Source organism: Carassius auratus, chromosome 43, assembly GCF_003368295.1.
Source record: "Carassius auratus strain Wakin chromosome 43, ASM336829v1, whole genome shotgun sequence".
Classification (NCBI taxonomy): Eukaryota; Metazoa; Chordata; class Actinopteri; order Cypriniformes; family Cyprinidae; genus Carassius; species Carassius auratus.
The window spans coordinates 8,489,700-8,507,831 of NC_039285.1; the positions used below are offsets into that span (position 1 = coordinate 8,489,700).

Sequence of the window (18,132 nt, forward strand, 5' to 3'; positions counted from 1 at the left end):
TTATATTCTATATGCGTTTTGTCCACACGTATCAGACGTTTTGGGAGAGTGAAACCGGATTTTATGATACTGGGTCCCAGAATGGATATATCTGGCGCTCGCCTTGACAGTGTAGACAGTAAATCTGTATATTTTCTGAAATGATGACGTCATCAGCCCACGCCTCGCCTCTAGTCAGACATCACGTAACAGCAACCAAAACATGAACAGACACTGAACGATTGTCTTTTTATTAACTAACATTAACACAGATTAATAAACGCATTGTTCCATGTTCATTTGTACCGCGCGCAAGGTATGTGCATAGTCCAAGTCTTCTCTTTTCATCCGTGGCAGAATTACAGCGCTACATGCTGGTCTGGCATGTTTACTACATCATTTTGTGGTTTCGTGAGGATGCAGATATTTCTTGAGATGAGAAAAAAAAAAAAAGATTAAGATAGGAAAAGGTCTGGCTTCGTGTGGACGTAGCCTCAGTGAGGGAATGTGTAATGTAATCTTTTTTAAATGAATTTCATGAAGTTGGCATAAAAAATAAAAAAAACGTTCAGGAACCGATATCACCGGTGTAACTATTTTCTGTTAAAAATGTGAGTAATTCTTCTTTATCCAGATGTTCTGAGTAGTTGTTGGCATATTGCTATGCATTGTGACTTACTTGAGTTTAACATACTTTTGTTACGTTTAAACTAAAAAATGTTATAGCACTTGTGTATCATTGCTCTTTTGTTGATTTTGATTGCTTCCATTTTCCTAATTTGTAAATCGCTTTGGATAAAATCATCTGCTAATTGATTAAATGCAAATGTTTAATCGTGGCCAGTAAACAAGTCACATGGGACCATGTCTACTATATATGGGACATAATTTATTTTAAAGTAAAAGCTAAGTTTAATATTTGTCAGATTAAAATATTGAGTCTGATCATTTAGAAAATAACAGCAGCTCTCCTTGTTCTCATTTGAAGCACAAACAGTGCAGGAGGAACCACTCACCAAAATGTAATACTTAAAATGAGCAATAATTACATTGCTGCTTGCGTTGTGAATCATAAAAGTTATCACTAATTAGGCTCCATTACTCTGGTTGCAATGAAGTAGCTAACATGCTATTACAAATCACATTTTGAGCAGGAATTGCAGTGCCATTACCTCATGCTCAGACAGTAGTAAAAGTAAGTTATGGTAATGGTAATGTTAATAATGTTAAGGTTGTGGGTTCGATTCCCAGGGAATGCATGAACCGAAACTGCTGAATAAAATTTTCTGGATACTAAGTTCTCATAAGCTGAAGTCAGAACTGAAAGGTGTTGTAAAGTGTTCAATAAAATGCAACGAGTTTGTGGTATGCTAGTAAACTTTTATTATTATTATTTTTATTATTAATAACTGGTTATTGTAATTGGTCGTCAAGTAAAACAACAACAATCCCAACTATAACTTGAGTGACAAAATTACTTTAAATAAATTCTTATTGTAATTATAAAAATTTGTTATAAGGTGATGTGTCCTTTAAAAAAAAATCTATTTGCTGCATTAAAGCGGTTCACACTAGAGATACTGACATGTTCTCAGCGAAATATAAATAAATGTACTTTAATGAATTTAAGCAACTTAAAAAAAAAAAAAAAAAAAACTAAACGCTAAGTTCCAGCTATTAATGGAGCAACGAAAAGCAAACTATAACATTAGCTATATTGTCTAACGTGTCAAAATAGGAACATTTTTCTAGAAACAATGTTAATTGAAAGTGTTAATTTTCATGCGTACAAAGGTTATTAAAATGCCCAAAATGTTTTTTCTTCACACTTGCCTTTAACATTTTCTTCTAATAATGTATTTTTTTCTGTCTGCATTTCATCGTTAAAGAAAGTTGCAAGTACAAAGTTCATAGTACCATGTAGAATGTTACGGTTACATTAACAAATGGTATGGCTATAGCAAACTAGGTTCTACATATTTTTTTATGGTTTAAAATATATGGAAAACATATGCAGTTCAGAAATAACAAATTTATTTATACATTGCTTTACGTAAAACTTAAGTAAATCTGAAGCATTTTCAAAGCATTAATAAATATTCAACATAACCATAAGTAGCTAAAATATAAACTGTATGATGTTCAAGAAAAGATAAGAATTAGCTTAGGCTTCTTTAATTGCAATACTTACAGCGAAAATCATTTTCCTCATCTTTCATTGACGATTGGAAGATCACGAACCTTTAACAACAAAAAGATTCTTCGTTAAATTGAAAATTCGTCTTACAATTTGATTTAGAGCACAACCTATTGGTAGTCAGTGAAAAAGTAAATAAAAGGTGAAAGATTGCTTGAAATGTAATTTACAAAGCTCAGCAGTTTTTTTTTATTACATTATCGACACTTACATTTACATGTTATGAGACGGAACGAAACACCATCATCTTTCATCCAGTTGTTCCGATTCCTGTACACAAAAAAACAATATATACAATTAGCATTGTATTGTCTCCTTTACATAGTAATGCTCACTTCAGCATCAAAATGCTCGACATAAATATCAGTCATGTGGTTTCTCTACATGAAATACATTGTTTTTCAGCTAACGTCTAAGTAAATGTAAAATACTATTGTTTCGAATCTACATGTACATAATACATCATATACACCAAAGAATATACATAAATCAGAAACCTCTAATATAAAAACATTACTGAGGACTCATGGGTTATTTTTATTTATTCTTACATGCAACCTTTGTTTTCTGAACATCAGGGGAGTGTAGTTTATTCTACAAACCTATTTAGCAAAGACCTCATTTATTATTTAAAAACTAACATTTTGCACTTTAAGTAAAGACATACTAAAAAGTATTACTTTCTAGGCTATGTTTCTATGATATTTTGGCAACAACCATATGGAAAACAGAAATTACAGGTTTAATTAACTTTTTTTATATGCTGATCGATCATTTTTGCACAATTTTAAGGCATTTAATACGATAAAACCGCATTAATCAAGTACAAATATACTTTACACGAAATCTCTGACCAAAAAAGAAAACAGAAATAAAAGAAACAATTTTCTACGTTTTAAAAAAAAATATAAATTCCTCTTGTGGACCACAATGGGTTAAAAGCCAACACCCTATTATTTAACGTCGAAAAATACAGCATAAATGTTGTTCAAAATAAAAGAAATACAAGTGGATACCTTTATCCAAGTTCATTACCAAGTGGAAAAGATCATAAAATGTACACGTTTAACAATTACATTTTACGCAGATAAAAAAATAAAAATTGAAAATAAAGTAAAACATCAAAATTGTGCTAAATCCTATGGTACGTTGAAATATTCACAATGTTCTCTGAAGAAGTCCAAAACAATGTACATCGGGGAAAAGAAAATATTTTTTTCAATAATTAACACACAATAAATGCATTAAAATGATCAATAAAATTGTTTATTCAAAGAAAACATCTGAAATCAACAAAAGACATACAAAATGTTGAGAATGGCAATGAAACATCCAAAATTGCATCGTTTCAACAATATTGACATTTAATAAATATATTTTTCCGCTTTCGAATGTTACAAGGACATTATGTTCCCTCAAGGACAAAGCGAATTTAAAATGCGTAGACAGTTAAATCCTCGTTTCTCGTCGTTGCTGTCAGTTGAAATCTTCACAGTTTTCCTGCAACATATCCACGCATTGTTTTCCTAACATTTTCGCGATGTTTTTACCATAAGATCGTCGATTAAATCGACGGAATGCCGTTTTTCAGTCCTTGGCAATGGCCCCATCATGGCCATTTTACAACACCTCGTCGAACCCTCTCCTTTCCACCATATTGGCGCGTCTCTAGCACTCGCTCAAACACGTTTATAAGTTCAAATCTACAATATAAACTTACCATGTCCCCATCGCCGTGATCTGCTCTTTCATCTGAACGGATCGACGCCATTCTCTTCGCTAATCTTGGTTTTAATGAGCTCTTCTCTCTCAGAGCGCGCCGCATCGCCATCTCCGCCCGTCGCCGTCGTCTGCTCTCTCCGTGTGAGCTCCTCGTCCTCTCCGCCTGCGCTGTTATACTGAGCGAGTCAGTGCACTGCCCTGGGCTTCAGCGTAAGCAGAGACAACTTCCTCTCACTGCAGCATTCTGGGTAGAAGAAACGCTGCATCCATGAATGTATCCGTAAACTAACCTTTGATTTCATTGACCGTAAAAAACAACACATTTTTTGCACTAGAATATTTTCAACACTATCATTTAACCACAAATACTAACGATACAAAGACAAAGCATTCCAATTTCAAATAAAACTGATAAAATAACTACTTACCTTACTGTAGCCTACCACACATATAGAGCCATGGCATTTATAACAATATAAGAGCTGCTCAGTTTTAGTTCGAAAACCACGAAGAGGATTTGCATTTTTGAACCATGTGTTCCGAGTCAGACAGCAACTTATTTTGTTTTTGATTAAAAAAAAACTGCTGTTCAAAAGTTTGGGATCAATATGTGATGTTTAAATAAGTCTCTTCTGCTAATTAAGGCTGCATTTATTTGATCAGAAATACAGAAAGAACAGTAGCCTAGTATTGTGAAATATTATTACAATTTAAAACAACACTTTTATATTTTAATATAGGCTACTTTAATAAAGTTCATTTCTGTGATGCAAAGCTGAATTTTTATCATCATTACTCCAATCTTAGTTCACCCAATAATCAAAATGATGTCATTAATGTCTCACCCTCATGTCGTTCCAAACCCGTGAGACCTCTGTTCATCTTTGGTACACAGTTAAAGATATTTTAGATTTAGTCCGAGAGCTCTCAGTCCCTCCATTGAAACTGTGTGTATGGTTTACAGTACATGTCCAGAAAGGTAAGAAAAACATCATCAAAGTAGTCCATTTGATATCAGAGGGTCAGTTAGAATTTTTTTGAAGCATCGAAAATACATTTTGGCTCAAAAATAGCAAAAACTACAACTTTACTCAGCATTGTCTTCTCTTCCGTGTCTGTTGTGAGAGAGTTCAAAACTCTGCAGTTTGGTATATCCGGTTCACGAACGAATCATTCGATGTAACCGGATCTTTTTGAACAAGTTTACCAAATCGAACTGAATCATTTTAAATGGTTCGCGTCTCTAAAATGCATTAATCCACAAATTATTTAAGCTGTTAACTTTTTTAATGTGGCAGAGACTCCCTCTGAGTTCAAACAAACCAATATCCCGGGGTAATTCATTTACTCAAAGAGTACACTGACTGAACTGATGTGAAGAGAGAACTGAAGATGAACACCGAGCCGAGCCAGATAATGACTCGTTCACGAGTCAAGAACCGGTTGCATCGGTTTTCGGATCACCAGTAGTTCTTTCGCACAGTTCGATTCAATAAACCGGTTGAAGAAAATGGTTCACCGGTTCTTTTGCGCTCGACGTAATGGTGTCATTGGCGATGATTGCCCTTGATTCAAGCCTTCGGTTTACCCTCGCTCATAACACTAGCACAGAATCAGTTCAGAATCAATCACCAAAATAATCAGTTCAGTTCAGATGCCCTGTGTGTCGGTCTGCTTCACACTGAATCACACATGCGCAGTATCATCAGCTTCTCAGTTCTCGAATCGGACGCGTCTGACAGAAACGGTTCTTGACTCGTGAATGAGTCAGTCTATTGTTCGTTATCTGGCTCGGCTCGGTGTTCATCTTCACAGCAGTTCAGTCAGTGTACTGTTTGAATAAATAAATTACTCCGGGATATTGGTTTATTTGAACTCAGAGGGGGTGACAGCCACATTAAAAAAGTTAACAGCTTAAGTCATTTGTGGATTAATGTGTATTAGAGACGCAAACCATGTAAAATGATTCAGTTCCGTTTACATCGAATGATTAGTTCGCAAACCGGATATCACAAACTGCTTTGTTTTGAACTCTCTCACAACAGACACGGAAGAGAAGACAATGCTGAATAAAGTCGTAGTTTTTTGCTATTTTTGGTTCAAAATATATTTTCGATGCTTCAAAAACTTCTAACTGACCCTCTGATATCAAATGGACTACTTTGACGTTTTTCTTACCTTTCTGGACATGTACTGTAAACCGTACAGACAGTTTCAATGGAGGGACAGAAAGCTCTCGGACTAAATCTAAAATATCTTAAACTCTGTTCCAAAGATAAACGGAGGTCTTACTGGTTTGGAACCACATGAGGATAAATTATTAATGACATAATTTTGATTATTGGGTGAACTAACCCTTTTTTCTAAACTAACCGTTTTTTGGAACCTGTGATACTTTTTTTAAGCATTATTTGATGAATAAAGTTAAATCTTTTCTAACAATATAAGTTTTCATTATCACTTATTTTTATCAATTTAACACATTATTGCCGAATAACAGAATTAAAAAAAAGAATAAATACTTACCCCAAACTTTTAAATGGCATTGGATATTGTTACAAAACATTTCTTTTTGAATATATTCTGTTTTATTTAACTTTTTATTCATCAAAGAATCCTGAAAAAAGTATATAAAAAAACTGTTAAGCAGCACAACTGTTTCCAAAATTTATATTAAATCAGCACATTAGAATGATTTCTTAAGGATCATGTGACACTGAAGACTGTAGTAATTTTCTATAACTTTCCATCACAGAAATGAATTATATTTGAAAGTATATTAATATAGAAAATAATTATTTTAAATAGTATTAACATTTTACAATGTTACTGTTTTTTTCTGTATTTTCAAATAAATGCAGCCTCGAAGAACAGAAGAGACTTATTTAAAAAAACTTTACAAATCTTACTGATCCAAAACTTTTGAACAGCATATCAAATTTTGATTTATGGGTAAACATTAGGCTAAACAAAGAGACCTGAAGATAAATTACACAGTCATAACTCAAAGGTGAATTTTAAATATTGTTTATTTATTTATTTAATTAGAAAACTGTAACAAGATTGTGAGACATTGAATAATTTATGTTTGAGATATGACATGACAGTGTTATGTTGTAGAACTAAGTTTTAAAGTCTATTATAATAATGAAAACCACAGACCATATTTGATTAATTGAAAATTGCTGTATATTTTTTTGTGTGAGTGAGTGAGAGTATGTGTGTGTGTGTGTACATTACAGACCAAAAGTTTGGACACACCTTCTCATTCAAAGAGTTTTCTTTATTTTCATGACTATGAAAATTGTAGAGTCACAATGAAGGCATCAAGGGCTATTTGACCAAGAAGGAGAGTGATGGGGTGCTGTGCCAGATGACCTGGCTTCCACAGTCACCGGACCTGAACCCAATCGAGGTGGTTTAGGGGTGAGCTGGACCGCAGACAGAAGGCAAAAGGGCCAAGAAGAGCTAAGCATCTCTCGGGGAACTCCTTCAAGACTGTTGGAAGACCATTTCAGGTGACCACCTCTTGAAGCTCATCAAGAGAATGCCAAGAGTGTGCAAAGCAGTAATAAAAGCAAAAGGTGGCTACTTTGAAGAACCTACAATATGACATATTTTCAGTTATTTCACACTTTTTTATGTATATAATTCCATATATAATTCTACATGTGATAATTCATAGTTTTTTAATGCCTTCAGTGGGAATCTACAATTTTCATAGTCATGAAAATAAACAAAACTCTTTGAATGAGTTGTGTCCAAACTTTTGGTCTTTACTGTATATATATTTATATATATGCGTGTGTGTGTGTGTGTGTGTGTGTGTGTGTGTGTGTGTGTGTGTGTGTGTGTGTGTGAAATTCCCAAGTTGATCTCATCACAATGTGATTTGAATAAATATATAAAATTATTTTAATTTTGTAGTTTCATTTGAATGTAAACATTTGTAAGATTAAGTCAGTCGAAACAAGTTTTGTGGTTAATTGATCTAATTTTGTGTCTTCACTCAGTCCTTAACCTTAAATTATATTAAATATGAAAGACTTCTGTTAATAAGGGATTTGTGGGTAAACAAATTGGCCCAGAAAGCCCAGAGTTTCATGCTACTAGTGTTATTATTATTATTTAATACACAGATATTATTCAGTAATTCCATCTTCACTATTCATTAAAACCTATAGGCTGATTGAGCTAAAACTATTCAATTTGAAATTGTCTTGTTATTACATCTTTAATAATAAAAACACAACTAAATAGTCAAAACTTGAAAATAAAATAGTAGATTTGATTATTTTATTTAATATAAACGTAATATTAATTTATAGTATGGTTACGTATATATATATATATATATATATATATATATATATATATATATATATATATATATATATATATATATATATATATATATAAATAAGATTAGGGTGTATTTACATTAACAGGCTAACAATACAAATTGCTTTTTCAATGCAAGCTTAACCAAGAAAAAAAAGATTGTATAAATAAAAGGTTTTATGTACAGGTTGCAACATCCCAAAAAAGACACGTTGGATTAATTATATTGCAATATGAATAACATATTGATCTAAAACTCATCTGCATGAGTTGTTTATATATTTTTAACATTTAGTTTATGAACAGGTAGCCCATGTGTACAGTGGCCAGCAGTAGCTCAGCTCTGTCAAGGGCTCTTTTCTATCTGCTCTAGCTAGACTGCATACCACAGTTGGTTACTAAGCAACTGTAATTGGATCATTCCTGACTCCCTCCCCCTTCTTCTCTAAAGTCATGCCACGTAGGCATTAGCAAATGCACCAGGTGGATTGTAAATGGAAGGCAGAGGCTTTGAGCTGAAATCTATTGATTATATGTGGACAACCAAGAATATATATATTTTTTAATTTTGTCTCTATTTTTCTGAACTATATAATAAATAAATGATAATGTATGGTATTATGGTCCCTAATATCAGCACGCAAATCTTGGGTGCATGTTAGTGTAGCACTGAATGAAACAAAGAAAATATAAGGGCTGGTTAAATATATATATATATATATATATATATATATATATATATATATATATATATATATATATATATACATATATATATATATATATATATATATATATATATATATATATATATATATATATTCTAGGAGCCCTCTTGTGGCCGTCTATGATTTATTATTTGTATTCATTTATTTTTGGGGGGACTGTGGCTCTGAAGAAATTTGCTTTTCTTCTAACATAATGTATGCTTGAGAGTTGACTTATATTAAATCTGCCCTTATGTTAGTACACATACTAACTCTAATTATAAATTGTATTTGTCACATGTACAGAAATGCTATTCAGTAATTTATCTATTAGGGGTCACCAATCTTGGTCCTGGAGGGCCAGTAACCTGCAGAGTTTAGCTCCAACTTGCCTCAACACACTTCCCTGGAAGTTTGAAGTATAGCTAATAAGACCTTGATGAGCTGGTTCAGGTGTGTTTGATTAGGGTTGGAGCTAAACTCTGCAACACACCAGTGCTGCAAACAGAGACCTGATCTCACCATCATCCAGTCCATATAGGATTATTTGAAGAAACTAAATCCTGTAGAACTGTAGCAATGTCTCTAAGACAATAAAAGAAACCTACATACAAATCTTTGCAGAGCACTGGCCTTTGTCAAACTCCTTGTGCATACAAAAATCTCACTAGATTGTTATAATTAATGGCAAAAGGAATAGTTGGAAATGTAAACTGATATTTCCTATTGACATGCTACACACCACTTTATTTTGGTGTGTGGAGAAAGACTTTGCACAGTATTTTCTCTCCACTAACTGTAACTTGTGAACATTGCGCCATCATGTGGCTAATATAAACTATGCACTTCTCTGATCTTAAAGTTAATTTTTTTTAGAAGGACTCCTCTGTTAAATATTGTTAAATAACAGGATAGAAGACAGGAAAGAAAGCCAAAGCCTAATCCAAGAATAACACATTTCCTTTACTCACAATCTTAAGGGGTCAAATCATGGATTTATCCCTGTGAGGTCCAGTCATAATGTTAGTCATTTTTGGGGGCAATAAAAGAGTCTCATTATTATTATTATTTTCATGACCATTTTCCACTCTCTCTAAAATCAAGCAGGCTGTTTTTGTCGCAGGGTACATTTAATGCTCTCTTATTTTAGAAACAGATATGTTTTTTTGGATAAAGATAAGAGTTGCAGATTTTCTGTTGTGGTATATAGTAGCCAATTCTTCAACAAAAGCCTCTTTGTAAAATCTACATCATTATCTTATTTATAAAATAATATTTGCTCCTTGCACAAAATGTTTAAATTGGCTGAAATTACTAAAAAAAATAAACTTTACCCACCTGTGTCTAAAATTGGGTCCTTTTTAAAAACAAATTATTCCTTTGGACAGACAGACAGACAGGTTTGTTTGCAACATGTACCATATAATTTATAATAGCTAATACAACAACACTTATGGCTACAGATTCATTATTTAAAAGTCTACTGTAAAACTGTTTGATGTGTAGTCTACTCTCGTGGAACAATGCAATATTTCGCCAATTAACCCAACGATCAACATGCGCTCTTCTTCCATCACTGCAGGTTTGTGGCCAGCACTGACGCGCATTGGTTCCTCGTCAGTCTGGAGTCCTCCTGGAGCTCTTCCGGGTTTGGAAAGCCCACATTTCCTCCTGGCGACACACATTCCAGAGAAAACATCCTGGATAACGGGCCGAGCTGCGTGCGAGTGCAAACCAACAAACGAAACGGAGCGCTCGAGCTGGAAGACAGATAGTTCGCGAGGACATGTTTGACGAGCGACGGTGGGAACCGTGGGATATTTGACATGTCAGCGCATCATTTCCAAACACCATTCGTCAGCCAGCTGTTGTTCATATTTCGAGTTTGTAGACCTTCTATATATTAATTCTTTTCAATATCCAAGACATTAAGCAAACAGTTTAAATAGGGTAACAACATGTGGCTATATACTTTGGCCATTGCTCTCATTGTCATTGCGCATGAGGTGAACGGAGAGTCACATCCATCCTCAGCGACGCAGCTCAGTTCAACATTACCGCCTCAAGAAGAAAACCCATCAGATAATGCAACAGATGCAGCGGCTGGATCTCGAATTTCTACCATTTTAAGGGATCTTCCTACCATCAAAAGTATTTCGATTGTCATATTTGTATTAACAACCTTGCTAATCACGTGCCTCGTCATAAAACTATTCAGGTGGGCCAAACATAATTTGTCCTATATTTGAATGGCTTAGTATTTTGTTGATATGAGTACTTTGCTGATATTCTGTTTTTGTTGTTTCCAAGAAAATGGCACCTTTCCCATAATTTAAAACATTGTAATTTTCGACTTAAATATCTGTGCAGTTTAGTGTCACTGTTCTTCTAATATATATATATAGGCTGTAATATAGCCTACAATTCGTTAATTTCGGAACATTCTAGATTCTCTGTTAGCGTTTACTCGTTATCCCACTGGATGTAATTAAATAGCCTTAGGAGTTTTGTTGAAGTGGTGTTTTATAAACTATAACGTTAAATGAATGACATGATAATAAAGGCTAGAAAGAATCAGTTATTGTCATTTCTAAAAAATTCAGTGAAAAGTCTGTCACTAACAGAACTTTTGACGGAATTATTTTATATTGTTATTTATTAGATCAGTTTTAAAATGAACCAACTTGGAAACAGACTGTGAAGGGAAGTGAATGAACATTTCTTTGTATCATTAATAGAACAACTAGATAGTAAAGTTTGTGGTTAAACTTTAAGTTGGCTTGAAAAAGCCTAGGCAGAAGGTTTGAAGTAGTTTTAAAAGCTTAAAGTTTGAGGGTTTTCAGTTTTAAATAATTTAAAGTAGTTTGAAAGTTTTGAAGGCAATATAACCTATCAGAAAAATAAATAGATAATAAATAGTCAGATAGATAAATAGACGACATTTTATACTAGCATGATTAGCAAGTGAATAGTATGTCGCTAGCATGATCACAAAGTTACTATCATGTCGTTAAGATGTTTCCAGCATGGTTATCATTTCACTAGCATGTTGGTATCATGACAAGCAAGTGACTAGCATTTCATTTGCATGATTAGCATGTTTCTAGCATGTTTCCTGCATGATAAGAACGTGACTAGCTTGTCACTAGCATGTTTTTAGCATGAATAGCAAGTGACTAGCATGCCATTAGCACGTTTCCAGCATGATTGGCAAGTGACTAGCAGGTCTCTAGCATGTTGTTAACACAACTAACAAGTGACTAGCATGTCATTAGCATGAATAGCAAAGTTACTAGCCTGTTGTTAGCATGTTTACCAAGTGACTGGGATGTTGTTAACATGATTAGCAAGTGACTTGCATGTTGATAGCATATAAAGCAAAGTGTCTAGCATGTTGTTAGCATGATTTTCAAGTGATTAGCATGTTGGTAGCATTTTGTTAGCACAACTAGCAAGTGACTAGCATGTCATTAGCATGATTAACAAGTGACTTGCATGTTGTTAACATGTTTAACAAGTGACTAGGATGTTGCTAGCATGACTAGCAAGTGACTAGCATGTTATTGGCATAATTAGCAAAGTAACTAGCATGTTGTTAACATGTTTTATGCTTATCCAGCTAAAACCAGTGGTCATAGCTAAAACCAGCTAATCATAGAAACCAGCAAAGACCAGCGTGGCCGTGGCCAAAATGACTTTAAAACAATGTTAAAAGCATGTTTCTAGTCTGATTACCAAGTTACTAGTATGTTGTTAACATGTTTTTATGCTAATCCGGCTAAAACCAGATAAAACCAGTTGATTCAGTAAAAACCAGCTAAGACCAGTGGCCTAAACCACTTAGGTGGTTTTGGTAGTCTGGTTTATGAAAAACGTAAGCCGGATCAATAAGGATATAGCAACCCGAGACAGACCAGTCTAAAGGTCTGACCTGAGTTTGGTGGTTCTATCTTGAAAGCTCTAGAAGGAGATAGTGTTTCAATTTGGGCTCAGAAGAATAATAATAAGATTAAATAGTAGATCAGTAAGTTGGCTTTTTCAATCCATTAATTAAGGAATCAGAATAAATTGGATGAATCCGAATCGAAATAAGAATTTCCCATTACTAGACTAACTGGAAAACTCTCATACACTATTGAACATACGGGTCACAACCTCACTCACCTGTCCTCTCTGTCTCTGGTTTGAACAGATCGACAAAGAAGATCAGAAAAATGCGCAAGTATGACATCATCACAACTCCCACCAAGCGTGTTGAGATGACGCCTTTAAATGAAGAATATTACGAAGAAGACGACTCGAGCCTGTTCGATGTCAAGTACAGGTGAGTAGCCTGCTTTACCACAGCATGCTTTATGTGCAGTGACGTGAAATAAGATGTTTTCTATGAACTTGTGTCCTCTTAGTTATTTTTGTTCATAGAGGTGTTCCAGTGCTATTTAAAATGGGCATTTTAAAAACAATATAAAGAGAGGGGGACTAATGCCTAAACTAGTGGCATGTAGTAAACTAGTTTGTTTCCAAGTCTGCATGTTAAATACCTTCAATCTTCACAGGAAACAAGATTCAGTTTCTTCCCCGATGGTTGGAAATAAATGTAATCTGTGCAGTGCAGATACATATTTTCTCCAGTTTATACCACATTTAAATATTTCAGTAAACAAACAGAGTAGCAGCATAGTGGGAATGAGAAGGAAGTGGTTCTAAATAGAACAAAGACTGAAATGTCTAAGGACTTTCATCTCAGTAGAATAAAATATTAATGGAAAATGACTTCCTAAGCACTCAATGCATATTTCAACATTTTACACTGAGGAAGAGTGTTTATGTGCTATCTTCCTGTCTGAAATGTTTGGTTTTTGGCATAGACTTTAGTTGTTGATGTTTTGTCTATCTACTATGAATGTTCTTGGTGTGGGACCTCACAGGTCACAATGGAAATAGTTGTTATTTGGAAGGCAAGTTAGCGTCAAGACTTGACTTTTCCCTTCCGTCCAATTGTTCTTTGACAGAGAAACTGCTTCCTTTTTGCTGGGCATGGCTCCGTTTATAAGCTTTTTATTGGCAATGTAGTTGTTTGATAGTGACGCAAACCAGTTTAGACCAGTTTGACAACTGCAAACCTGATGTATTTTTTTTGTTTGTTTGTTTACTTAACCCTCTTATTTAAATTCTTTGCTTTTTCATAGGTGAATTACATTCTGCGCTCAGAGTCTTTGTTGAAGATCTCCTTTAACCCCCCGAATACCTCTGTGTGAACACATCTATACAGGAATTGTGCTCCTTGCACCTGCGGATTTGCTTGAAACCTCAGTGGAACAAGACTTTTTACATGTATTGATGTATTAATGTGTTATGGGATTCCAAACCATGAAATCTGATGGTTTATTAAAGTTTTCTGTTGAAAGCACAGAAAGGTAATCCAAGATTAAGAAAATAGTAAAAACAAATTTACTCCAAAGAAGGGAGACACTAAAATAAGTCCTCCACAAATTAGTTATTGCTTTAATAAATGCACAACTTTTAATATATTTGCCCAAAAACATTCCACTTGTTTGGTAGAAATCTGTAATTCAGCATAATATATTCAATATTGCCTTTGAATGTATTAGACATCTTGAACGTTTCTGTTACAGTATATCACACTGAAGCTATTTTAAGTTATATATATATATATATATATATATATATATAATTTTTTTTTTTTTTTTTGCAATCATAATATCAATATGTATTTTGGTTTTTAATAATTCCAGACAATTATTAAAAGTGTTAGGGAGCTCAAATGTTAAATCAGTCACATTGCTTTACGTCAAGTGAGTTTTGCTGTGATTGAATCAGCTCAAAGTTTCAAATCAAAAGAATAGTTTTATATTTGTGATGGACAGAGATTTTAAATTTGTTTTTTAATCTGACTATTGACAATGTTAAATGGATATTTATGCTCCAATACTGAAACTATCTTTATTATATACTATTGTCTGTATATACTGTATGAAATCCCTATATTTTGAGATTGATTAATTTACGAACCACTAATTGTGCATATTTACTGTATAAGGGTTGAATGTATGTGTGAGAGAGGATGTATGTGGAGTTGAGAGATTATTGTTGGCATATTGCTGCTTTCTGAGGTTGGGGATTTGTGCACACGTCCTTTATGAATTAACTGGTTTTGGCAGTGGAAAACTGCAGTGCCACACATCATGAAGGGTTTAAACACAAAGCCGTTATCATATCAGACATATTCAATTATATTTCCCAGATTTAGAGCAGCACTGGAAGAGTATCTTTGAAATATCTTAAAGCTACAGCTATATATTGTATCATGGGTCCAGTTCTCACTATTAACAAACTATTAAGTATGACTTATGCTTCAAGAAACTCTTAATTTGCTGCTTATTAATATTTAGTAAGGTAGTTAAGTTTAGGTATTGGGTAGAATTAGGGAAGTCGAATATGGTCATGCAGAATATGTTGTCTTTACATCTTAATAAACAGTCAATATGTTAATAATATTGTCACACCCTCAGCTCGTTCCCTTAGCCCCAGTCACCATTGCCAGTCACCATCCACTCAATCTCCCATGCACCGCTCACGTGAACCGTCACCTGAATACTGATTACCTGCACCTGCACCAGCAATCACCACACCTTTAAATACTCACCTCACTCATTCACTCACCGGCTGGAATCAAGCTTACATGGACGCTCTTTGTGGATCTTCTGCCTGCTTCTTGTGGACCGTATTGTGACTCTGTGGAGATTCAGTTACAGCGATTAAGGGAAGTGACTCTTTGTTGTCAGGCCTAGCTTTGTGCTTGAACTCACCTATTGATCAGTGCTTGAAGATTCACCGTCTGTGACCTCACTTACCTGCTCTGTTGAAATCCTATGTTAATAAAGCTTCACGAAAGTACTTACCCGTCTTCTCCTCTCCTTGTGTGGATGTGACAGGATTCCAGCCCCGAAAACAGAACTACATATCTCCCATGGATGTTAACGCTGCTGCTCAGGGAGCGGCTTCGGACCCGTTCACAGAAATGGTGACTGCTCTCCGCCAAGTATTACAGTCAGTTTCACCACCCACCGAAACTAGTGCTACCACCACCAACAGCACGCCCCTTGCACGTCCCGCGTGCTATGCGGGTGAACCGAGTGGCTGCAGTGGGTTTATACTGCAGTGCTCACTGTTCGTCAACGCGAATATCAGTAAATTCCCCAATGATGCCACCAAAGTCGCCTTTGTGATCTCTCTCCTCACCGGACGAGCGCTACAATGGGCGGAGGCTCTTTGGAACTCCCAGAGTCCGGTTCTATCCTCATTCGATGTCTTCGCCACTCACCTCCAGGAAGTGTTCGGGATGGCTCTAACTCCTCTTTCAACCCATGATGAACTCTTAAATCTCCGCCAGGGAGCCACGGAAATTCACGACTACACTCTCCGTTTCCGGACATTAGCCGCCACCAGTGGTTGGAACCAAACTGCCCTGCTAGCTGCATACCGTAAAGGTTTAAAGCCCCAGATCAGAAAGCAAATGGTCATTTACGACGATAATGTCAATCTCGAGACATTCATCAGAAAAACTATAAATGTTGCTCAGCACCTCTCGGCTTGTGCCTCCCCGGCTTCATATACCATCTCTCCATCAGCCAGAACGCCCTCGCCTCAACGAAACCAGGAGGAGCCCATGATCACCGACTCCTACCGCCTAGATGCTTCTGAACGGAGACGCCGCATCCAGCAGCGGCTGTGTTTATACTGTGGCGAGGCCACTCACCTGATCCACGCCTGCCCAGTCCGTCCGCCTCGCCCAATGGTGAGTACAGTTTCCATTACCCCATCTGTATCTCACATACCTCATATCGAAGCCCTGATAACAATTAACTCACGTAATCTTTCCATCCATGTCCTGGTGGATTCCGGAGCCGCAAGCAACTTCATCTCATCTCACTTCGTAACCAAGCACCGTATACCCATCACCCAGAATGAGACCACCTACCGTATCACTACCATCCAAGGATCACCGTTAGGGGGAGGCAAAATAACTAGAAGGACACACGAGCTGGAACTCGTTCTGCCCCACGGACACCGGGAACAACTGGCCCTCCTCGTACTTCCTCGCGCTACCGTGGACGTCGTCCTGGGTAGGCCGTGGCTGGTCCAACATAACCCACAAATCAACTGGAGCACAGGGGAGATCCAGGCATGGGATCCGGGATGCCAGAGTCACATTCACCGTTCACCAATCCAGAGTTCACAGTCCGAGCCACCGCACCTTCAATTGCACTCCACCTCCATAGGAAGACCTGCCCTTTACTCCTCCTACTCCGATGTGTTCAGCAAGGAACAAGCCACCCGATTACCACCACATCGGCCCTGGGACTGTTGTATCGACCTGCTGCCAGGTGCCAAGCTACCACATGGGAAAATATATCCACTCTCCCGTCCTGAGCAGGTGGCGATGGAGGAATACATCCAGGAGGCTCTCGATCAGGGGTTCATCAGACCGTCCACATCTCCAGCTGCGTCCAGTTTCTTCTTCGTCCCCAAAAAGGATGGCGGACTTCGACCATGCATCGACTATCGAGTGCTAAATGACGCCACCGTCAAGTTCGCCTACCCATTACCACTCGTTCCGGCGGCTCTGGAGGAACTGCGTGAAGCCAAGGTGTTCACCAAACTCGACCTCCGCAGTGCCTACAATCTGATCCGTATCCGAGAGGGAGACGAGTGGAAGACTGCTTTCATCACTCCTGCCGGGCACTACGAATATCAGGTCATGCCCTATGGGCTTGCTAACAGTCCATCCATCTTCCAGAGTTTCATGAACGAAATATTCCGTGATTATCTCCACCAATTCGTCATTGTCTACATAGACGATATCCTGATCTACTCCCGGAACATAGAAGAACACCAAACTCATGTCCACCACGTCTTACAACGACTCCGAGACCACCACCTCTACCTAAAAGCTGAGAAGTGTGAGTTCCACTGCACTACCGTCTCCTTCCTCGGATACGTGATCTCTGCGGAGGGAGTTCAGATGGAGTCAGCCAAGGTAGATGCTGTGGCCAACTGGGCGGAGCCCACAACGGTGAAAGAACTCCAGCGTTTCCTTGGCTTTGCCAATTTCTATCGGCGCTTTATCAAGAACTACAGCCTGCACTCGGCCCCTCTAACATC

At 36.5% G+C, this 18,132-nt stretch overlaps 1 protein-coding gene across 1 annotated transcript; it reads left to right on the top strand.

Moving 5' to 3' along the window:
* Positions 1-10,439: 10,439 nt before the first annotated feature.
* LOC113061611 (membrane protein FAM174B-like) lies at positions 10,440-14,622 on the top strand. Its single transcript, XM_026230884.1, has 3 exons — positions 10,440-11,164; positions 13,139-13,270; positions 14,136-14,622. Exons 1-3 carry the CDS (start codon positions 10,905-10,907, stop codon positions 14,137-14,139), a joined length of 396 nt encoding a protein of 131 aa, XP_026086669.1. The 5' UTR covers positions 10,440-10,904; the 3' UTR covers positions 14,140-14,622.
* Positions 14,623-18,132: the final 3,510 nt, after the last annotated feature.